We start from the raw sequence: 24,949 nt of genomic DNA, 5'->3' as shown, positions 1-24,949 counted from the left end.
TCTGGGACACATTACACAAAACAGAAAGGAAACTATAAAAAAGCAAGTTAAATGCTACACTAGCACACCTCCTGTTTACAAGTTAAACCTGAAATTTCTAAGGATGCAGAATTAATTTAGGTAGTCTCCAGCTATTTTCATTTTAACTGTGTGATTTGTAATTAATTTAAAAAAGTGTTTACACTGAAGCACTTACAGACACCTGAAGAGAAAAGGCCGAATGCTCCTAGTGCTGGCTTTTCCTTCAGTTGTTGAATTAAATGGTTTATTGCCTTCCAGTCAGCATCCAAGTTTTCTAATTTTTTCTGGAATAGAAAACAAAAATATGTTAAATTTATAATACATAAAATAATGTAAATTAATGTAAAAGACATTTATTTAACTTATTTTCCTTTATCTGATGGACCATCTGAATTAAAATAAAACAGAAATGTAGAAACAGCAATTATGGTATTAGAATCCTGAAAGCATCTTTCCTCCTGAAAGTTTGGCTGCTGCAGCTCAGGGCAAACTGCCACTGCAGCTGCCTGACCCTGACCAAAGATTGGCTTCCTGGACCAATCTCAGCCTGTTCCAAAAACCCATAACCCTGCCCAGCCTCCTGAGGCTGTGTTTGACACTGATTCCCTTCAGCAGCCCTGATCCTGACCCCCATCTAGAGACAGCCCCTGCAGCCTGCCCTGCGTCTTGGCTGGAAGCAGCAGGAGGGGCTTGGGGCTGGTGAGACCCTGACCTGCAGCTCAGTGGGTAGCTCCTGTTGCTCCCTGTTCCCAGGGAGCCCTGCCCTGCCCTGCTCCCTGGTTGACAGGCCTTTACACCTTTTTAGGGAACGTAGAATGGCTTCTTCTTTAATATATCGTAGTGAGGTGGGGCATTTTATCACCAGAAACCTGGGACTACCATTTTTTAAATTAAAACACAAAGGTGAATTGTATGTTAACACAGAACACATCCTTCCACCTACTTAAAAAGAAAGGGAAAAAACAAACAGTAAAAAGGAAGTCTTACGAGTGTTCAGGGAGTCCCATTTCAGAGTGTGGGCACGCAGTCCTGACCAGTAATAGCTAAGCTGTAACTTTTAAACAAAACCTAAATGAAAGTCTGGAGTGTGAATTACATCAGTCCTCAGGTAACCTTAAGAGGCATTTAGACTTGAAAATGTTGTTTCTACCCTTCTTTCTTCCTTGCTCTAAGGACTGTAAAGAAGGATGAAGGAGTGATAATTCTATGCTGGGCACTTTAAACTTTTAAAATGAAGGCTGCATTTATTGTTTTTTAAAATGTTCCCTGATTGCTACAAAAAGGACAGTGCATCAGTGCCACTCAGGAATGCTTTTAGTATCCTTGTCTCTAATTCAAGATTAGATATATAGTCTAAATCACAATCCAGCTGTGATGAAAACAGGATGCCCATTAAGGAAGGTACTTTAATTGCATAGAGTCCAAGACGACAGGGGTCGACAGTAGAGGGCTAGGAAATAATACTCATTAAATTGAAGTGTACACACACACTCTCATGCAAGCACACAGACACTGAGGTAGGACAGTTTTATATTCTGATATACCAGGGGACAGTTTCTAGATTTTGCCTTAATCTTTACCACAAATAATCTAAACCTGCAAAGTTGTTGTTTTTTTTATTTCTGTCACCAACAGAAGCCAGAATATTACCTAGTATGAAATCTGGACAAATGCTTTTTGACAGGGCAGGAGAGAATGGATATAATATGCATTAGGTAATAAACCAACATACTCTCTTTAAGAGTAGTTTGAGGGTTGCATTAAATATAAAATCACAAGTCAGAAATATCAGAGATTCTCCTTGATAATAGACTATTATCAAGACTAGTCCTATTATCAGGACCAGGAAAAAAAAAGCAATCAGGTAGTAATGAAAAATGCAACTTGTTGTAAGACAATTCACAATCATACATAGGTTTTATTTCTGTGTGGAATATGTACAAACAGACATACAAACTTCAGACACATTTAGTGGCAGATTTTAAAAGCAAAGGGCTGCTCCAATACCTATTAATTTAATAGTTGTACAGAGTGCAGAGAGCCTTTAAAGACAAAAGCTGGAGAGATTACACTGTCAAAGTCTGGCTTTATTTTACAACATATTCACCATAACTCTGGAAAGTGATATGGATGTTATAAACATAATATTGGTCCTCAATACAAGTAGCTGCTTAGTCAATCATTCATGTGGATGTGAACCAGGGATTTCTTTCTGGAAATGAAAAAATACAAAACATGCCCACCAGAGACATTAGAGAGAGTTGTTTCTATGACACTAACGAGAGTAGCTAGTTTCAAATTCTTCTGTCAGAATTACAGTCTGATCCAATCTTGCATCTACCATAAAATTACCATGTGTGCATTAAAATGTTAACTTCTTTAAGCACAATAATTTCACTGTAACTGGAACTCTAGAGCTTTTATGACAAGTATGACATTAAAAAATGTTGCATTGAGGAACACTTTTATTAATATATTTATTTATTTCAAATAGCAGCACCGGTGCAATTTAAGTGAAGTTAACATTCATACACGGACTAATCTCAATGACAGCACTAAAACATGGTAGGAGTATTTAGAGAAAGAAATTATGTAGTCCTGTAAACGCAAGACTGAAGGCAATGAAAATTAGTTCCTCACAACTTATTCTTCCACCAAACATGGGAAAGGACAAAGTGAGTGCTGTCGTAAGGAAACTACAGCTCTTCCACTGCCACAAAAAGTCTTTCCTGAACAAACTGTTCTGTTTAACTGCTGTTAATCATGAGACTGGGGTGTACAGTCTTTCTATTGCCACTGTCACGTCAGTAACTTCTAACTCCCCCACCTGCAGAAGCTTTAAAGAAATTAATTTCAAAAGCATGAAATCAATTTTTTTTTAAAGTGAATAGGTCTGATTATTAAAGTGCTGGTGCTTAAAGGATCACGTCTCATCCCATTCTTGACTCCTGAATCAGCATATACTACAATTTCATTCACCAACAAAATTGTTTTTAGAAATTCCAGTATCAGCTCTTTTAGTATGCTTAGTGAAAGTGTGAAAATACATTTATTTCAGTGATGTAACTATAAGATAAGATTAAGTATGTGTCAATAAAAATGAATGGGATTTAATTTACATTCAAAACACTATAATGAGAGTATATTATAAAGGCTGCAAGGATAAAGAGCTAAGCATTAGGAAATGCCAGAGTAAGGTTATGTATGAAAACATTAATTCAGATACAATGCATATAATTGCACGAATATCTTTAATTTCCTGGCGTATTCCATTTTGTAGCACAGGAGAGGCTTGCTCTGTGAATGAGCCTAAAGGATCTCTACTTTATTGAAAAAGTATTGAAAAGAATGAGAAGGCTGTGGTGAATGAAGGAAATCGGAGAGAAAAAAAAGGAAGCTAAGACAAAGGTGTGTCAGACAACCAAATAAACCACAAAGTTGTGAAGCAATGCTACACAATTAATTAATGCTTTTAAAGAGGCAGTGTAATTTTTTGTCTTTTTTCTAAGCCACAAACTAAACAAGTAAGTGTTGATTTACTGCTCCCAGTATAAATGCCATCCATACCCTGTACTGAATTAGGCAGGATTCAGCCTAAACCAAAGCTACCACGGGCGTTTTAATTAAAGAATTTTCTAAAATTTTGAGTGTTTAACTTTGCAACCTTGTTAATATCTTTTAAAAAACACCTTAATCTGAGTACAAATTATTTCTGCTTCCACAAAATAATTTCGGTGTAAAAAATTATTTTTATATTTGCTGAAAGGTCTATATTGGAATGTATAAATAGTAGACAGTGCTGGAAGTTACCAATGAAGAACAATGACAGAAGACCAACTCATTATTAATGGGTGGAAGCTTAAAGAAATCTATGTCACCAAAAAAGCAATTCAACAGTCCTAACAGTATATATTGACTGTTTTATGGCTTATTGTACAAGACACTGAATCAGAAATTAACTCCACAAGCCATTCAATTAACTGAACTACAGAACGTAATGAAAAAAGTAAAATGCAATTAAGTAAGGACTAGAAATGAAATACTCAGTACTTCATTAATTTCCTCAAAGACACATTTCATAATATCATTGTCAAAACTAACACTCAAGGAACATAATAATCTTTATTTAAATTATCTTGTTCCAGTAAATCTGCTAGAAATTGACTGTTTTCAGTGTCTTTGATGTGAACACTTAAAAGAGATAGACAATGAGAAAATTTCTATGTCAGAAGTTTGGCCCAAACAGAACCATTTCACAACATTTATACTACTGTCTGTGGTACATAAAACAAGTACTAGTTCTTCTCCTTGAAAATGCCAGCATTCATTCCTCCATTCTTTATATGCAATTAAAAAAAATATCTAGAAAGCCAAGAGGAGTAAATCCTCTAAGGCTGCAGCTGAAATAATATGAAATGAGTGAACACACTTATTGCAGTGTGATTTTTGTTCTATCATCAATTCAGCACGCAGACAACTTGTTTTGGATCCCAACAATAACAGCACTGTATTAGCCAAGGAAAATACCCAACATAGACCCAAAAGCTTTGTTTCTGCCCACTCTCATTAGCGCGCTACTTTTAATTCACCTTGATTTCACCTCTTTTACTGTTTTATCACTGTTTAGGAGAACTGGTCATTAAGAAAAATAATAATAATAATTAAAAAAAAGCATAGACAGCAAAGGGGAAAATAACATTCTAGGATTTCTGTTCAGGAAAGATGTAAATAAATCATATCATTCTAAAACATGTACGGATTTCTGAAGTGGAGATAGGTGCATTCATGTGCTCCTGTGAATGGAGATCTGCTGGTGTGATTTACAAGTAATTTAGAGGAAATTTTGTAAAAGTAGGAAAATTATACTTCAAGTATTAAAGAAAAACAAGAAATTCACTGTCACCTACAGGCATCAAATCTTTATAAGGAAACTGTTTGCTGTAAAATGAGGCTATTGAGTGTCGTAGTTTTGGAAAAGCTCTACATATAAAAACAAAGTTTACTATCTCTGTCCAGTCAGAAGCAATTGCAAAAGATAGTTTACAGTTTCCGGGAACTCTTATTCATCATGTTTACAGATACTTCATTAACAATAATAAAACCACAAATGAGATCAAGCTCTGGTTGATATGGTAGTAACCTTATTAGTTTGGTCTCCCTCTCCAAATGTAGCTGAAACACACATGGGAAGCTGCTGATAATTTTCATATTCTATAGGATAGAAAATTATACTCTAGTCTCAATGACGGTCTATATAGTCTTTGGGAAACTGAGTGTAAAATATCCCTATAAATCCCTACTATTACCTTTTCTAGAAAACATGCTAATTTATTTTAATTGACAAAATTTATGAAAGTGGATTTCAAAATAAGTGAATTTAAAAACAGCTTATATGATGTCATTAATTACTCACCAAAAGTTGCATTTGCTTTCAATGCAGATTACTCTTGCATAGGTAAAAGAATCTTTCTGTCAAAACCAATATTCCTATCACACTACACAAAAAATTTCTAGATGGGAACATTATTTTTTTCCTGGCTATGCAGTCACAGAACAGAACAGATGCCATTTGCCAAGTTCTTTCATTGATTTTAAACAGAGCACATCAAGGACAAGTGTACAACAGGGGAAGCATAACCCATTACACAGTAATGGATATTGCTAAAGGTTGCTTCATTACCTTTACTGGATGAGTGGCTGGTTTTTCCTTATATAAATTACACCCTTTAGACAAAACTTCTTCCACATTCGGCTGTTTAGCTTGCACTGCTGCTTCAGTTTCCTGAAAAACAAAAACACATGCCGTGTAGATTAACCGTATCATAAGCAATAAGACTGAAAAGTCCTAAAGCTCCATGGGAAGTTGTAAAACACCGGTAGATTAGTTTCTGCTAAGGACTGGCTTCTGGGAAAACTTACGGATAGTAGCAGCAAAGGACAAAGAGGGTCACCAGAGGAAACAAAGAGGGATGGAAAAGAGTCATGTTAGCAAAATAAACAGCAATAGGTCCATTCATCCTGAAGTTTTCAATAAAATTATTATAAGGCTAACACTAATTCATACTACAAAAGACAGGCATAAGAAATCTCATTTAAGCAGCTCTGATTTTTGTCTGTTTTACATTACCAACGGATTAAATGTACACTGGTTAACATTTTGTTCATACAATACATGGCATTAAAACCATATCATGAGATGCAACAATGATGCTGAATTTAGGAAAATTAAGAATATTACTAGAAAACTACTATTAATACTAATAAACTAGCATTTATCTAGTAAAATATTTATGCTAATGAATTAAAAACAAACCCACCAGTTAATTTTATCTTTTCTTTTACACTTTTTGGTAACTTTTCCTTTTGTTTTTGTTTTCCTCTCTCCACTCTTCCCCCAGCTATTTTATAGCTTGGTTACCTTTTCCTACCGCAGACCATCCACTGACTCTACAACTTTATTTTCTGTCCACAATCTCAGGTATCATTAGTGTGACAGCAGAAAAGATTGCATGCTAGGCTTCTCACTATCTGATCAGACATAACATTTCATTGGAGGAAATCTGCTATTCTTTGCTGCAAAACAACCTGGTTTAAATCCATGTCATCTGAAGTCTCAGAAAGGCATCATTTTGCTCCTCTATTTCAGCTCAGCATAGAAAATATGTCAACAGTGCTGCCTGACATTTTACTTACACAACTTTACGAGCAATCAGTAAAAACAAAAAGTATTGATAAATTCACTATCGTCTCTCATTATTTTTTTTCAAATATTGTTCATCAATAACAAATTAAGTTAATTAAAACTTGTCTGATTTCTTGCAATGACATTTGAAACAGGTTTGCATTTAATTGCTTTTTATTATGCATTTCAATATTGGGGGGTGGAAGTTTATTAACCTGGTCATCAAAACCTCATTAAAATCCTATTTTCTTTCTGTTTCAATACTAGGTTAGCTTTCTACTTCCCTACTCACCATATAAAGAAAAAAACTAATCATTCAGAAGTGTTAACGAAGATAAATTTCTGTCTTTCTTGATGGAGACAAGAAAGGCATTTAATATTTCTTTGTTTGGTTGTTTTATTTCTTGGTGCTGTTTTTTTTTAAACAACAAAGCCATCTGCAATATTTTGGTAATATTTTGTGTTGTGTTATTCTGCATGTCTCAAATACTTACATTATTTCCTAAAAGCACTAGGTATCATAAAAAATTGTGTAGCAGGAAAAACACATTATAATTCCCCCACAGTGTCCAAGGCTATCGAGATCACTATAGGTGCACCTACACTGTTGGTTTACCCTGCAGAGTGGACATGCCTTTCAAGTGGATTGCTCAAACTTCCCCACTTGCTGGTATTTGGTTTCCACTCTGGTCACAAACTAGTTTCTTTCGGGCTGTAACCAGTGTGGAAGGTATGCTCTAGGAAGGCACCTAGCACAGCCCCAGGCCCTGAAGCCACCAGCAGCTCTCATTGCCTCTGCTCACCATCCCCCATGGTTTCCCTTACCCTGCCCATCATCCAGGATGCCAAGTCAGCATTTGATCTGACTAGATTTGTAAAAACAGCCATTAACAATAACAGTCAAGTTCCACCACCAGGAACTGAAAATTCAAACCCAGAAGAACTTAACTAGGGAAGGCACTCCAGACTAATAGAAAGTACTATGCATAGCAAGTTACTACTCAAGTCCTGTAACAGTAACAAAAGTTGGCTGTTGAATATTTATTTGTATTCTACCTTCTATATTGATATTTGAATTATGATTTACTAATATACTCACATGTGAATAGGCTAATTTCTCTCTACAATTGAGAGAAAAAGAAAAAAAATAATAAAATAATTATGAATGGTAGCATTCAACTCCACATTCTCCAGAAAATAAGAAAACATCTAGTGATCTCTTTCATTGCCATTATCTTATGCTAATACTAGCACATAAAACACACATAAAAACGAAGATATCCCATTTCTCCATATTATATAAATATTTCAAAAAGGTATTATTTATGGATTCTAAATATATTCATTCTTTATGGATAGAATACAGGTATAATTTTCCATAACCAGGTAACAGAAATAGAGTGTATTTAGCTGTTAAATCACCAAATCCTTCTGCTCTACAACTTCCCAGAGTTACATTAACTAGTCTTGCATAGTCTGCTCTTTCAAAATCAGTGGTCTTGACCTAAACCAGAAGGCATTGTGCAAGTGTGTCTAATATAGCACAATGTTTCATTTGAGATTGATGGGGAAATAATAGAGATAAGAGTCCAGGGGGAAAAGAGGTTTTCTCAATATCTTCTCGCTCGTTTGGATAACCATTGAATTTAACAAATATTTATTACAGCAGCAACTACTTTTTGATTGCCACACATTAATTCCAACATCATCTAAAACCATAAAAAAATAAGCTTGTACCTGATAATAAAATGCAGCAATAACTTTCAGGGAGCTCTTTGCCTCATTCTCTGCCTGATGGGATAGCCTCTTGATAAATTCTGCCTAGTAAGCAAGTTTCCAGCGCTTTCAAATCCATTCACTAGGTGACACCTTATTATTATGGGTCAAGACCCAAGAGAGTAGTTTCATGATACTGCTCCATCATTCAGCTCCCATAGAGAACAAAAAGGTAACCACCATAACGTGGCCTCCAATGGTTCTCTCACAAAAAAAACGACCACAGTCATTATCTAACCTGTGTGGGATTCAAGAGAACAGCATCCTCCCAGAGCAGGGTCTGATGTCTGCTCTTGATAGCACAGGCTAGGCTACTACTAAAGTTAACAAGAGTTGTCCATTCTCATGCCCATCAGTTTTAGAGAACAGCAAAGCTTTGTAAGAATTCTGGTTAAAGATCACTGACTCCTCTGCCACACTTGCTTTGCTTGCTGTGGGAGGACACAGCACTATCTCTGGGAGATTGAGCTGACTCTACTGGAATTGTGCAATTTATGAACTGTCTGTGAAAGGAATTGTAGTGCTACTTCTGGGCTGGGTGATGAATATGCTAATTAAACTTTTCACACATATGGAAAATTAAAATACATCATCATCAGGGGCTGCTGTTTCTCAAACTTATATAAACAACAAGAATCATAGGCCACCTTTTTTCCATGACGTACCATCTATGAATTTTCAGTAGTGTTAAACTGGTGCACCCAAACTGATGAAAGCCTACTGCTGAATAAGTCACATTGGCTTTTGCATTTCCAACAACATGTCAGTTCAACCTGCTGTGCAAATTTGCAGGCTGAAAAAATGACAGGGACTTGTCTACAACCCCATCTGGAGTATGAAAGTCTGTTGATATAACTCAGAATATAGAAAATTCATACTCTCTAGCTGAAACCAATAGACTGACTAAACCTCTGGTGTGTATGCCAGTGGAAGAGAAAGTTTGATGGCTCGGCATATGTTATTTCAAGAGATGGTAACTATCCTAGCAGATACAGACAGGCTGTTTGACATATGCTGCACATGTACTAGGAGGCCCAGACAGCTATCTATAAAAGTATCTGCTGCATTTCAGACTGTATATTAGTCTATATTAAGAATCACAAGTGCTGATTCACCTTCTCTGGTAATATTAGTAAAACTTTTTGGGATCGGTTAACCCATAAGATTATGTCCATAGGACATTTCCTTCAGGGGCAGTAGGAGAAGCTCAGTGTGATTAAACCTGTATCTTCATGGTGAAGTGCAATGCAAAAATGGAAACTTAATTACAACCTTCAAATAAAAAAAAAAAACAAACAAAAAACACAAAACTTTTGAAATTATATAGTGAATTGTTTTCAAAGTCATGACCTCTTTTTATCAAGATGGTACTTTAAATGAAGATAAAAGAAGAAAAATGATTCACAGGAAAACAGAAGCAGCAAGGAATTTCCCTTCACTTTACTTTAACAATCAAGTGTACTATATCAAAAATCTAAAATAGTTTGGAGGCTTTAAATTTCAAAGATACTTTTTTTTTTTTAATAATCAGACATAAATCCCTATATATATTTGACATGACAGTAGAAATTACATTTAATTATGTTTTTCTTGTCTTTTAGATAAGGAAGAGAATAACTTGTAACTAGAATTCTGTGAAGTGGGTTTTCTTATGAAGCTCCAGCAAGGTTCACTGAAATATTCATGCCTATCTTTCAGGTTACTATTCCCAAATATTTTAGGGGGAAAGCTATAAATAAATTGTGAGGTTCTGAGTATCTCATTTCTTCCTCATAAGTAAAGATGGGGAAGTGGTTAGAAAATGTGAATATGTTCCCATCTTCAAGAATTCTGGTTCTAAATATGTGACCTCATTTTTTCTTTTGGATCAGCTCTGCACATTCCCACTCATGGAGTAGACTAAAAAGCTAAACTACCACAAAGAAGAATGAAGGAGACTTGATTAAAATACATGAAAGTTGCGCTACACAGCAGTGAGCATCGAATCTTGATGGTAGGTCAGACAGTTCAGTGAATAGCATTCACTTTAGATATTTGCACAATATTATTAGAATACATGCTATTAGCAGTTTGGTGACCATATTGAGGCGGGACCTAATCTACCAGAGAAAAATCTACCAGCATTTAAACTTCCTGAATTAAGACTTTAATCAATCTTGATAAAATTCAAGGAGAGACAAGCTTGTACCTCTGGCTCCTTTCTATATAAGAGATGAAAAAGTTTCATAACTTTCTGAATATTTTATGTATCTCTATATAGAAAGAAAATGGTCTGTGAACATCTAAGTTAGAGAATTTAACCTCACCTTCCTGTATTAGGGTTTTATTTAAAAAACCAAACCAAACCAAAACCAAAACACCATGTAAATCAATTTAAAGACCCTTCCATTAGTGGACTAAATAGAAGCTCAGTGTAAAATTGCTTCATTGCTCAAAATATTATGTAACTTGCAGAAAATAAATTTTTTTTGCACTTGCCTCAAAAAATGACATTTTAATGAATAAATAAAATAACCATTCTTTCCCTCATTACCTTAAATCACTGTTCTTTCAAGTGCATGACCTAAAGTATTACCCAAAGGCAGTGTTGGAACATGCCTTAATCTGGAAAAGAATATTGTGAGATTCATTCAGCTTTTTAAAGTATGAAAGAGACAGCCATATGATTTTAATGAGTGACTGGAAAAATTATACAACTATAGCTCTTGACTTATGTGAACGATTTTTGGGATAATTTAGAGGAGAAACCTCTTCCTTCTAACAGTTCAACAATTCAGTTTTAGAGTACATAACTACTTTCTAAACCTATTAATGCAGCCTTTGCGCAGCTTGTAAAGGATGCACACATTGTATCTATTAAGACCTGGTGCTGTTTTTCATCATTCTGCTGCCTGCAGTATCTCTTATTCCTGGTACTGGAAAAGGGAAGGAAAGAAAAGAAAAAGGAAAGCCTCTACAAGGATGTGCAACTAAGAAGGGAACAAAATTTAAGTCATGCAAACCAAGTGCCTCAAAAGCAAACTTAACCACTTTGCAGAGTGAAAGGATGTTTGTTTTCAAAGCACATTTTCCTGTTGACTATCAGAGATTTGTGAGATTTCTCTGCACATCTAAAGGAGATGAAACTTAGTAATTTTTTCCCACACAGAAATTAGTAGCTATCCATTGCACTTGTCTGTTCTGAAAAGGAAATTTCCTGGAGGTATTGAAGATAGATGAACTTATTAGCCATCAAGACTTGACCTGCAGATTGGCATATGAAAAGAATTTGGCTATGGTGGTCGTATACCAATAAAGCAAAATTAATAATCTGGCTGAATGGTGAAAAGGCTGAGTAAGAAGAATTCTTTGAGATTGAGTAAGATTTAGAATGTTCCATTTTGAGGTTGAACAGGACACAAGATGAAACAGCTGCTCCTGTTCCACCTAGGCTACAGATCTTGTCTTAGTTCCAGTACATAATATAAAAGAGATAACAACAAACCCGGGACACAGCACAGATTTATGTGGATGTAATTACTGGGTATGGCTAGGATGAAGTTACTTTTCTTCATGGTAGCCCGTACAGTGCTATGTTTTGCATTTACGATGCAAACAGTGTTGATTTCACAGGGATGTCTTACTTATTGCTGAGCAGTGCTCACACAGAGTTAAAGCCTTCTGTTTCTTATGATGCCCCTCCAGCAAGTAGGCTGGGGGTGCACAAGGAGTTGGAAGGGTACGAAGCTGGGACAGCTGACCCCAGCTGACCAAAGAGATATTCCATACCATATGACATCATGCTCAGCAATAAAAGCTGTGGGGAAGAAGGAGGAAGGGTGAACATTAAGAGTGATGGTGTTGGTCTTTCCAAGTAACTGCTATGTGTGACGGAGTGCAGCTGTCCTGGGAATGGTGAACACCTGCCTGCCCATGGGAAGTGATGAATGAATTCCTTGTTTTGCTTTGCTTGTGCAGGCAGGTTTGCTTTACCTATTCAACTGTCTTTATCTCAACCCAAAAGTTTTGTCACATTTGCCCTTCTGATTCTCTTCTCCATCTCGCCAAGTGAGCAAGCAGCTGTGTGGGGCTGGGCTACCCAGTGAGGTTAACCCATAACAATGGTTTAGAAAGAACTTCCACCCAAGTACAACAAGTAAGCCAAAAGACAAACCTGAGTTACAACCTCAGTAACTTCCAAGCAACTCACTCACACTCCTAAAAAGCTTATCCTTTCAAGAATGAAATCAAGTCTTGATTTACTAGTAATCTACTATTTTCTAGAAAATACAACCACACATTACATACTTGATCACCTTTCAAAAATCTTCCCTCTTTAAGACACTGGGACACAGACATGTTTGCAATCCATCCTTAAGGCTGCAAGGTCTGTTACAGATTAAAAGATTTACAAGGTTTATTAATTGGAATTTTCTGCCACTTTTCACAATCCATTTGCAGCTAATATAGTTTCATATTCTTGCACTTGGAATATATATGTATATATTTAACACATCTGGATACAGTCTTGAAAATCTAAATGCTTAAGTTCACAAATAAAACACTGAGCAGGTTGGTCCTCAAAGTTCATAAAATTATTCCAGGAAAAAGCAATAATTGATTTATGCACAGAATATCAAGCTCTGGTTCTACAAGTTGATTAAAGTGACATTTACTGCAGATCCTAATAATACATTGAAAACAGGAGTAGTTTAAGTAGTCCAACAATATTCCATCATTAGAAGTTTTCACAGTTCAACTCTTTGCCAAATCAGACACAGTGAGATGTATCTCTGGGGTACGTGTTCCTCAAATGCTGATGTGAATGAACTATACTACCTCTAAGTGCATATAAAAAATACTCATTTAAAAGGATGTTTGCAAAATGAAAAGGTAAAGAATCACTAAAGAGTTAAAACCTGATTTATGTGGCTCAGCTTGCCAAGCAGAAGCTGACAAATGAAGGCTGATGGAAGGAAAGATACAGCAATGTCCAGTCAGCACTTTCATTCTCTTGTATGGGCGAGTTTTCTTTTATTTGTCTACCGCTAGGTTTGCCACTCCTCAGCTGTGCTCTTCTCTTATGTTCTAACTGCAGATTGCCAAGTATATAATGAAGTGATAGACAAAAGAGTTGACAGCTTTCCTGTTGTCATTCAAAGCTTATCAAGGATAAATACCCAAAACAAGTTATTTTTAAGAATTGAGAGCTATTGAATTTTCTAAGGATTTCCTATTTTTATCTGCCAAAAAAATGAACACAATATGTTATTTTAAATATATAGCAAGTGACCGCCATGAACAGTAAACAGACATAACTATATCCAGAGTCAGTCTGAAGCTTCTTTAGCAGTGTAGGTAAAAATGAAGGTAGTGTTAACTTTGGAAAAGGGGACTCAAGTGTAGAGGAGCATAGGAGGGGTGGGCGATGGCCCAGAAGGTAAGGAGAGAGTAAAGGGAAAAGAGAGGAAAACTGTGTAACCAGGAAGAAAGGACAAGTGAGACTGGAAGAGGATTCGGAGACGAGGTGTCTGGAAAACATAAAGTGGTTTTTAATATAGTCTGGAGAAGAAGATTTGGACAGGTCAGCATGATTTCAGTGAGCTAGAAGTGGGAGAAGGAATTTCTGGGTTTTGTCAACTCATTCCATAACCGGAATGTAATTTCTCCCTCCATGGGAACCTGCATTTCTCTTCATCCCCTCTTTGTCTTGATCCTCTACAGTGACCTACATCTGTCACAATATTCCTAGAAAACTGCCTTCTAGGGGAAATTACAATGCTGAGAAAAAAAGGTGGAGGAACGCCCAAGAAGCACAGCTTTAACTTCCTCGTATGGCTGGAGGAGGCATGCTGACTTGTAAGGCTTTCAGGAAGTAGGAGGAGGAGCAGGCACTACCCTCCTTTCCCTCATGCCCTCTCCTCCTGTCCTTCTTTCCATCCTGAAGGCTGTCCTGAAGAGACAAGCAGCACCATCAGCAAACATTTGTAGAACATGTAAAATAGGGTCATCTGGTCAGGTTGGAATAGAACATCTCCAGTTTCTCCTTTAACAGAAGTGGAATCAAAATCAAACTCAACATCTCAGGTCACTTAATCTCAAAGAGTAAATCATTGTACTTGTAGATAATTTGTGGAAGTAAGATAAAAAATGCAAATAAACTCCACATAAGATTATTCAGTGCTGATATGCATGTTAGTAAAATAAAATCCAGAAATCCAAAAGGAAAAAAATCTAAGCACTGGTAGCTTAATGTATCCATTTATTATACCGTGCAGCATGTTCAACCAGAAAAAGACAGAGGAATAGATATGAGGTTTGGACAACATCTGTATTTTTCATTTACTATGAAGTATTTTTCTATGTAATTTTTATACTTAAAAATTAATTAAAATTTTAAAAAATATTTAAAAAAGGAAGAACATATGCTGTTTTACATACACTTTGACCCAAACTAGTTAATGGATTCTTTGACTAATTTAGAGAAGATTAATTCTATGATCAAAAACTAACTGTAGATTTTGAGAATATAATAGATAACTCAGAAGGTGAAAAAAAACCAGCAAACCAACCAACACTTAAAATACAGTATTTAACAAAACCTTAGCCATGAAACTACAATCACAAGACCTGTATGCCTAACAAATAGTGTTCACCACAATGCAGAACATGTCTCCCTGTTGAAAAATTCAAGAGGTAAAATTCAGACAAGAGAGATCATCTGAAAGGATTTTTACCAGACATTTTCCATCTGACCAATTGCTATCAAGGCCTTGCACATATAGCCAGAGAATCTGTAACCTTCCAGAGATCCAGAGCAGGCCAAAGGCATTTGTCCTGAAGGTCTCGACTATCTTTAGCTCCTCACCTCTGATAAGGACACTTTGTTATCACAGGATTACAAAAAAAAAAAATAAAAAAAAATCTGAATTGTATGTGTGTGCATATGTATGTGCACTGAATGAAAAATCAGGCAACTTAGAAAAGACAATGACTGAAAATTAAATACTAGCCCTACGCCAAACACTGATTTCTACTTATATCAATGCTTGTTATAACTCTGCATTAATGCCTTGGATGAACAGATAACTGTATTTTGAAATTATCTACATTTTCTGTGTGGACAAACATTTAAATAGAAGATTAAAATACTTTGGGGTTTATTAGTTTGTTTTTCAAAATAATGTAAGTTATCAATTTTAGCATTTTCTTTTAAAAACATACTGAAATTCCGTTCACATAATGAAACTCAGGAGAAAGATTTTCCACATAAAATTCACTTGGGAGGGTAGAGACTGGGAATTTTAAAAAATATCCAGTATTCAAGAAGTTCTCATAGGAGACTGAGAAAAGAAAATCTGGATACACAACATTTTCCTAATTATTTTTGTGCAATATGGGCTGGTAACTTTTAGTATTCTCTCACTAAAGCACTTTTTGTCACACTAAAATTACTGTATGGTAATCAGAGAATTTATTTCTGAGATTGCTTTGTTGGGTGTTTAAATACACAAGTTACACATTTACTGCATTTACTTGCAGTTTTCTTAACAAGGGCTAAATTTGTATATTCAGGTTGCTAGGCTGTAAACACAGTTTTAATTTTTAAGTTCCATTTATAAGCAATCTTTCCAGCCCACTTTTTCCTTTATGCAATTTGCTTGCACATCTACATGGGTTTATAAACCATTGTTCAAAACTTCTGGTGGTACTGGTGGTAATGATCTAGCACATGACACCTAGAGAATTCACTCTGTGGTCATATATTGCAAAAATCACACTCCAATTACATAACTTGAGACACCTTAATGGCAGTAAAAGAAGCAGAACCCAGCACTCACTATATACTACACTACTGCTTTTGATGATCGATTGAAAGTGTTCCCACCCACACTGGTTAGACGCTGTTATTTAACACATTTTTTTCTATTTCAAGGACTACCAGCAAGTGAATGCTTAGGAAACAGACTGCTTATGTAGAATTTATGCGTAAGAAAAAGAAACAAGGATTCAAAGCGAAAAAATTATTGTGATGAAATATACAGACAGTAAAAAAATTCTACAAACCCATATAAAATTGATTTTTGCCTTTTCTACATCTTTCTTTCTGACATCAGTCTGTCCCTATTGAGGCTGTGTTAAAACTCACAGAATTCTGTAGATTACAATATGCAATGAGTTTGTGGTATTTTCAATTATGAACAAGGTTACTGAGTTAAACACTAATCTTTGAAAACTATTTCAATAGACTGATATTTATTATATGCAGTGCTATTTACACATTTACTTGGAGTCTGTTATGAATAAGGGTAGCTCATCATCCATGAAGCACAAACGTGGTAAAACTAACTTGGTACTACTTCTTTTCTCTAAAGGCACCTAGAAAACCCATATCTACAATGATCTTTGATTCTATGCCAAATATAGCAGTTTTTCTTCATAAGATTATGATTTTTCACTTTTTAAAAATTTGGTGACAATGGCATAGCTTCACTTAATCTTAGTAATGATACCTGTTTAAAAAAAAACAAACAACAACAAACAACAAACAAAACCCCAAACTACTATATTTATTCAGTTGACTCTAGTTTTTCTCATATTCTTTGTTTTTTGGACTACCTTGGGATCCTGGTGGAGAACAAGTTATCTATGGGACAGCAATGTGCCCTTGTTGTGAATAAAGCCAATAGTATCCTGGGATGCATTAAGAACAGTGTGGCCAGCAGGTCAAGGGATGTTCTCCTCCCCCTCTACTCTGCCCTCATAAGACCACATCTGAAGTATTGTATCCAGTTCTGGGCTCCCCAGTTCAAGAGGGACAGGGATATGCTGGAAAGAGTCCAGTGGAGGGCTACAAGGATGATTAAAGGACTGGAATATCTGTCATACAAGGAAAGGCTAAGAGACTTGGGGGTATTCGGTCTTGAGAAGACTAAGAGGGGACCTTATTAATGTCTACAAATATCTGAAGGCTGGATGTCAAGAAATGGGCCAGTCTTTTCAGTGGTGCCCTGTGATAGGATGAGGGGAAATAGCACCAACCCAGAACACAGCAAGTTCCACCTCAACATGTGGAAAAACTTCTTTACTGTGAGGGTGATGGAGCACTGGAACAGGCTGCCCAGAGAGGCTGTAGAGTCTCCTTCTCTGGAGACTTTCAAGACCTGTCTGCATGCATTCCTGTGTGATCTGTCCTAGGTGTTCCTGCTGCAGCAGCGGGGTTGGACTCGATGATCTTCAGAGGTCGCTTGATTCTATGATTCTATGATAAGCTGCTGGCAAGATTTGAGTACTTTACAAAAACAGATTTTTATCCACTAAAAATTTACTGTTCAATTTATTCTACAGCCCTTCTTTTCCAAAATTTTGTTTTGGAAGTGGGATTAACTAAATAAAATTCCACTGTCTCTCAGAAACGTAGAATGTTTTCTACAGATTAATATTTATTTGAAAGTATCATTAATTTAATGTTACTATTATTAATAAAAGCTATCAAAAGTACTAGCTACTTGTTTTCTTGGTTACCTAAGGACGTTTTGCCTGGACTGCATTTCTGGACAGAAAAGAAAGAAAAAATCAGCATGTGTTACTATGCTAATCAAGTAGGACTGAAGAAATCTGTAAACTTAAATTTTTCAGAAGACTTAGATGCTTGTGTCAATAAAAATTTTGACCTATAGGTTTTAAACACTAAATACCAAAGAAAATAATCTGTAGTAACAGCTAAAAAAAAAAAGCAACTGAAGACATATTAGCTCTAGCCTATAGGCTTCTCTTACTGTTCAATACGCTTTCCATTCTCTACATATTGGGTTTCTAAAAATTGATTCAGTTAATGATTTGTTTTTGACGACATCACAACACAGTACAGCTTATTTACTGAGTGTACATGCACACATGTATGTATTGGATATAAGTGTTTGGTTTTGACTGTAAAAACCCCTTTTAACTCCTGCCTAAAGTATTTTATTAAAGCCTTAGCACTCCACAAATGTTACTTGAACAACATCTAAAAAGTGCAATCTGACTGTAACAGATTGGAGAATGTTAATCTTATCTTAGTCACAGTTGTGGTAGGTTGTGATAGGAAAGCTTTTAGTTCCATTTTATCTTATCCAGTCATTTTGAATTCTATATATTTAAGAAAGTCCTATGATTCTAATTGTTAGGCTGAAACCTGACTTCTGAATCTAACAGTTCTTTAAAAGCCTTCTGGGGTTCTTCCTGTAAGGAAAAGGTCCGGAAATATGTAATAAAAATTCTCAATTATTTAGGGTTCTATCATACATATAATTGGGATTAAACAGGACTACGAGGAAATAAATATTTAAAGGAAAAGTGAGAGAAATCAAGATAAAAAGTTGGTTAGACTTCTGAAGGTATTTTAAGCTGCCCAACAACTAGCGAAGCATCACTCGTTACTCTCCCTTCCAGGACTCCCCTTGTTCTTTTTCTTGCAGGTCAAGTAAACAAATCTCAGCAGAACAGTCAGTAGGAATAAACAATGGTCAGTGTTTGCATAATTTCCTTTAGCCATAATTCTAGAGCTCCACAGATTGTTGACGCCATAGGCAAAGCTGTTTCCAAGTGTAAAGTAGGTCTATATCCACATCCTCAGAATAATATATCCCTAAAAGGTTTAAGTATATTAAATTTGGATGGCTGTATCGGAATAAATATATTTCAAAGTGTTCGTGTATGTCTTTATTTCATTAGGGAGACAATGCAGAATTTACTATATCTTCCATTATAGCAACAGTTGCCACCTCCTTAGACTCTGATTAGCTGACTTGGCCAAAATAAACTCATGATTAAAGATAACCACATTATTATCAGGACCACAAAATAATTGCTTTGACCACAACAATAATTGCTTTTTGAACTAATACTAATTATATACTCTATATTTGCTTTCCTGTCTGAATTAGAACAACAGTACTGATGGTTAACAAACAGAGATTAGGAGAAAACTTTATTACTGTCTATTAACGCAGCATTTGAGCTCTCTCTAGTCTGGCAAACAAAGCAGTGACAGAAAGGTGAAACTAAACAAACTCAACTGAGGAAAAATGCACAGGTTCTTAACTCAGCTGTTGAAGTAATATGCCACAATATGTGGGTGATTGTCTGTACCTGGAAATTAGAAACCAGTCTTATTTTGGTTTGTTTTTGAGAAACGTGTGCTGCAGGAAATAATTCAGAAAGCTGGAAGGATTATTTTATAGAGCAGGTCTGATTGGATGATCAGAGCAGTATCTTTTGACCTTATATTGAACCAACTATATTAATTCTATGCACATCTCTGATTGATAATAAATAGTTGTCTGTTCAAAGTCAGCTGCAGGGTTGCCATATATCATGCAATAGCTGTGACTGTTTCTCTATAACATATCTTCCATAAAAAGTTAATAATCCAACACTGTACAAGGGCTTGTTCTAGGGGATTTTGTTTATATTAATACGTACAGCAAAAAGAATACCAGGCAGAATGGTTGTTAATGATGTTTAGATTAAAGAGGAAGGTGGAGACAATCCTATTAGAAGTTCACGTGTATCTACACTTCAGCAAATGCCACACAGCTTGCTCTCCTGTTAGTCTAGCATCTGATACAGTTAGATGTATATGCTCCTCCCCATACATTTATTTCTAACTCCCAAAATTGCCAAAGTATCATGGGGAATATATCTCAAAATACTGTGAAACTGCCACAGACTTCAATGAAGCAAGGTTACCCTCAGATAGCCGAACAAGCAAGGCAGAAGTGGAGCTAATACTTTAAATTGGTAGCTTGCAAAGTTTCAATGTTAATTTCTTTGGACAGGTTTGTTTCATTTTTTGTTTTATTTTTTTAGTTAGTTATTTGTTTGTTTTGTTGTGGTTTTTTAAATAGAAAACTGTAATTAAGAATTAGCAACATGAGTGAAGTAAATACTGCAACAGATGTTTTTTAAATCCTGAGAATAAAGAATCCTTTACGTGAGATATGGAGATGTGAGTTATTAAAGCCTGCTCAGGATTTTGGAAACTGAAAGCCTGGTTTCTAATTGTGGCACTGCAGTCTCTAAATTCCAGTTGAGAAAATTATGAAGACAAATTAAATTGGTGTAAAACATACAGGGTTTCCTGAGCCACACTGTAATTCTTCAAAGTAAGTGTAGAGTGACAGTAGCAGAATGGGGTAAAAGAAAACAACATGTATTGTATCGTAAATACTGTAAAAAATTGCAATATATTTCTTGGGACTGAATAGCTTTTAAAAATTATGTTTCTGCAATTTCACAGTGTTTACATTTTTAAAACCTTTTTTGCTGCTTTTAACACTGAAATATTTCTATATTTTGGAAGCTAAGATGTTGCCCAAAGCCTGAAATAACAAAAAGCATTCCAGAGATCATCGGACTGCTAGGTGCCCCAGCATGTTCCTTGGTCACCACAAGGGTGACTTGTCCTATCTCTTTATATCTGCATCTTCTTATCTCCTGTTTCCTAATTGCATTACAGTGAAGTAAAAAAGAGCCCCTTCCACTATCTGCTTTTGCACCAAACTTTCAGTTCAAGTCTAGGAAACAACTGGTATTAGGCATCTGGAAACATTTTGTAAGGGTGGAGGAGGCTGATTCATGCTTTGTAATTATTCACCTGCAAATACGTCTCTAATAAAGGGTTAATAAAAGTAAGGGAACAAACAGAGAGCCTTTTCTTAAGTAAGTTATTATATCATGTTGGGCAAGAACATGCACTATGTCATCCTGTGCTAATGCAAACACAACACTCGTCTTGGGATTTTGAAATCCAGGAGGCTACAGGGCTTTGTTTGGATGCAATCACAGCCAGTGGTGATATTGGTCTGGATTCAGCACAGCAAGGGTATGTGCAAGGGCAGAGGCATAAATGACCACTCTTCAGGAACTGAAAAACTGCGAAATCATAAAGAAACATTTTGGTTGGAAAATCCTTTAAGATCATCAAATCCAACTGTTAACCTAGCACTGCCAAGTCAATGAAAGATTTTAGCATTGTTAGTGTTCCTACTGTCCCAAGAAGGAGTGCTATCATGTCCATAACCTCATGTTACATGCAATTACACATTTAACACCCTGGGTTGAGATCACACAGATCCATTGAGCTATGAACTGAAAGCAGAAGGGGACTGCATGACTAAGCCAAATAACACAGAGCATGAACAACGCCAGTGACACTGAATCTTTCCCTTTCATATAACCATTGAATTAGGAGTGTTGTTTCCAGCGTGAGCCAAACTGCACTGTCTGAGACAGTAGCCAGACGTGGTCAGGAATTAGCATGAGCTGCAGATGCAGCAAAAGGCATTTTAGTTGCAACTGTCTTATCTGGGGGGTAAGACTGTTGCTGCACAGCATCAGTTGACCTCTAAGCCAAAAAAGTGTCCTAATCACTTTTTCTTTACCAATATAGGTGTAGTCTTAAAAGCTATAGAAGGAGTTTTAATCTGTCTGTCACCAAGCCCAATCATGTATTTGGGTCTTGAAAGTGTTACTGTTTTGTGAAGCTCTCTCTAACAATATGCAGTAATTTCTCCTTTGTTTTCTACTCTCATAGAACTGCTTACATGCCACCAGTAAAGGCTAAAACTGCTGGTGCTTTTATTTCATCTTTCTTCTAAGAAAGTGTAAACTTAAGGGTCTTCTCACCTATTTCTAACAGCTGATTTTTGCACAGGTAGAAAATACGTGTTTTTAAATTAGTATTAATTAACATAAATTGCAACTTAGTACGAATTGTGCAAGTGAAATTCACAGATATTCTCCTTTGTGTACTTATTATGCATGCATTATATAGATAAATATTATTTGAAATGTTAAATCAGATTATCTGACAAGAAAATGAATGCATGGAGGAAACTAATATTAGTTACCAGGTTACAGCCTCATGCCAAAAGTAAAGATTACTTCAGTTCTGAGAGAAATAAACCACTTTATTTTGGAAAATTCTGACAGAGTAACTCTACTTAGTGTTTTAGATGCACTTTGGCTTGTGTATCAAGTTAGTGTTTACCAAGTTAGTATATCAGGTTTTAATTTCAGCAACCACATATTTCTGTAACTGAAATTTGCTACTGGTAAGTAAAAATACAAGAAACCTGCTTTAAACCAGACATACTAGTTTAATATCAGATTATAACTCATAAAGACACCCTAGGCATTAATTTTAAACAAACATATAGTTCCATCTTCTTTCTCTCCTACCTGTGCCACCTCACCTGTTCTTCTCTAGCTTCGGAGGCCATAACATTTCTAACACTCACTGTTTTGCATGCTTTTAGAAGTGAAGTGTCGTACCTAAAATCCATATCCAAATACTTGCCAAATACTCATGTTAGTATTGGAACTCTTTTTCCAAATGAATAACTTAGAAAACAAAAGAGATAGGAGAGGACTTAATGGCTGAGGAGGAAGGAAAAGAACATTACCTTGCAAGCTTAGTAATAATATGAAGAACACTGAAAGAAGCTTCATAAAAGACAATGTCCCAACTGAAATTAAATTTACTATTTGTAAGCCATTATGTCAAAACATATTCAAAAATAGTCAGGTTTTCCTGAGGACTGAACCTGCTCTTTTTCATTCAAGTGCTATATTCATAAGTTTGACTGTCAGTTTTACACCTCGACTTCATACTTTCCAGGTTTTTAGAATATCTGAATATATTCTTTGTAAAATTTCTTATCCCATCTCTTTTCTAAGAATATTAATAATAACCTTTTCATTCTACTAGGTGATCATCAGAGTCACACTTGTTTCTGGAAAAAGGAGTTATAGAAACCTGTAGAAGATAATTCAGTGTTCTCTGGGTACGAGTGAAGGAATTAAAATGGTGGTAGAATAAATGCTGAATATTTATACAGTACTTGCAAACATGAGAGCAAAAAGAGTTTCTTGAATACATCTCTTCCACAGGTAATCATGCAGATGTCCTAACTTTATTAAAGCTAGCATTAGCTATAGAGAAAAATAATTTAAAAATACACATAAACATAATAATGCAAACATCTGTATGCTTGACCTAATGTAGGAAAGCATGTTGGTATAGGTCTGAAATACATATTTGAAGTTGAATATAAAATTTCATGTTGTCACAAATAGGCTGCTTTCCTTAATTATATCTACACATTTTTTTCTTTGGATTTTGTCATTAATAACTGTTTCAAAACTCTTACTATGCTTATTCCTAACCTTAAAACAATTGTACAAATCCCATTTGCCTTCAGAGATATTTCATATAGAGCCTTCAGCGTAAGAGATTCTCTCCTTGAAGTAAATTACAATCCCGGTAAACCATCAGTCAAGAATTTTAATATGTTAAATCTATGTCCTTTAAAAACAATTCAGATAGAAAACTCACAGATAAAAGCTATCACCCTTCGTATACTTACAGCTCTAACAACAGAATAAAGAACTAGCTGTTTTATCTACAACTTAAACTGGCTGAGTTTTAATATAAATGTAATATAAATATACACATATATAAAAATATATACAAATATATAAAAATATATATTTAATATACTTCTTTACATGAAAGAAATACAATAGGGTCTTTTGCAAACAGAAAATCTATTTGCCTTTCTTTGGAGGTCTTTATTGTTCCCTGTCCTCTCTAGACCTAGATTATTTCATCCCACCACTTTTTCTATTATTTCAACAGTTTTTTAGAAATATTTCTGTCACATCACCATAAGAAGACTGAGAGACTCAAGCAGAACATTTCTTTCCCAAGCAGTATGAAAAGCAATACTCTTATATTTGTAGTAAATTACCCCTGCTTTAATTTTACATAAATTTTAATTGCAGAATCATTCAGAAATAAAGAGAAAAGAATGGAAAAAATATAATAAAAATATGGGTGAATAATCTAATTTTTTTGTTAAAATATGGAAAATATGGGTAAATAATTTTCTTGAAAGCCAAATTCCATCACTCATTCAGTATATACACAGACATGTACTAATTTTATCTTTTAAAAAGGGAATGAATGACACTGCTGAACTCATTCTGTCAACTATAGGACTGCAACAGGACTTGAGTTTCATTATTTTATATAATGTGATTGTACGACATAAAAGGTGTTTTGGCATTAAAACAATTTCTTATAAGAAACTAAGTTAAAGTTAATTTAATAACCACACATGATCAGAGGCAGGTATTATTCAATTTTGTGGAAGGAAAGAAAAAATTTAAATATTTACGACTTTTTTCTTTTTTTCACTGAAATTTGCATCAGCATGATCAATACAAAACTCAGTGTATTCTTTTAAATCTTTATCTGAGTGAACAAGACACTGAGCTACTATAAACCAAAAGATAGACTTCAATAAGCTCTTATATTTTGAATATTTTCCCATTTTAAATGAATATAAACTCATATATGCACAGATAAAATGTAAGACCAATAGGTTTAAGCATACATCAAGCAGGCCAGTTTATTCTAATGAGTACTTTTAAATCCTTAAT

The 24,949-nt window shown here is 35.3% G+C and overlaps 1 protein-coding gene across 7 annotated transcripts in view; it reads right to left on the bottom strand.

The window, feature by feature from the left end:
* The window catches only part of DMD (dystrophin), a 1,087,789-nt gene that overhangs the window by 346,581 nt on the left and 716,259 nt on the right, over positions 1–24,949 (bottom strand). For all 7 annotated transcript variants that reach the window (XM_051641663.1, XM_051641654.1, XM_051641680.1 and 4 more), the window contains 2 exons: positions 5,702–5,803; positions 197–305 (listed from right to left, as the gene is read on the bottom strand). In XM_051641663.1, coding sequence (XP_051497623.1) covers positions 197–305; positions 5,702–5,803 — 211 coding nt within the window. The remainder of the gene's footprint in view (positions 1–196; positions 306–5,701; positions 5,804–24,949) is intronic.

This window comes from Apus apus, chromosome 1 (assembly GCF_020740795.1).
Source record: "Apus apus isolate bApuApu2 chromosome 1, bApuApu2.pri.cur, whole genome shotgun sequence".
NCBI lineage: Eukaryota > Metazoa > Chordata > Aves > Apodiformes > Apodidae > Apus > Apus apus.
Note: the sequence above shows the minus strand (reverse complement) of the source record. Positions and strands in the feature narration are given on the sequence as shown.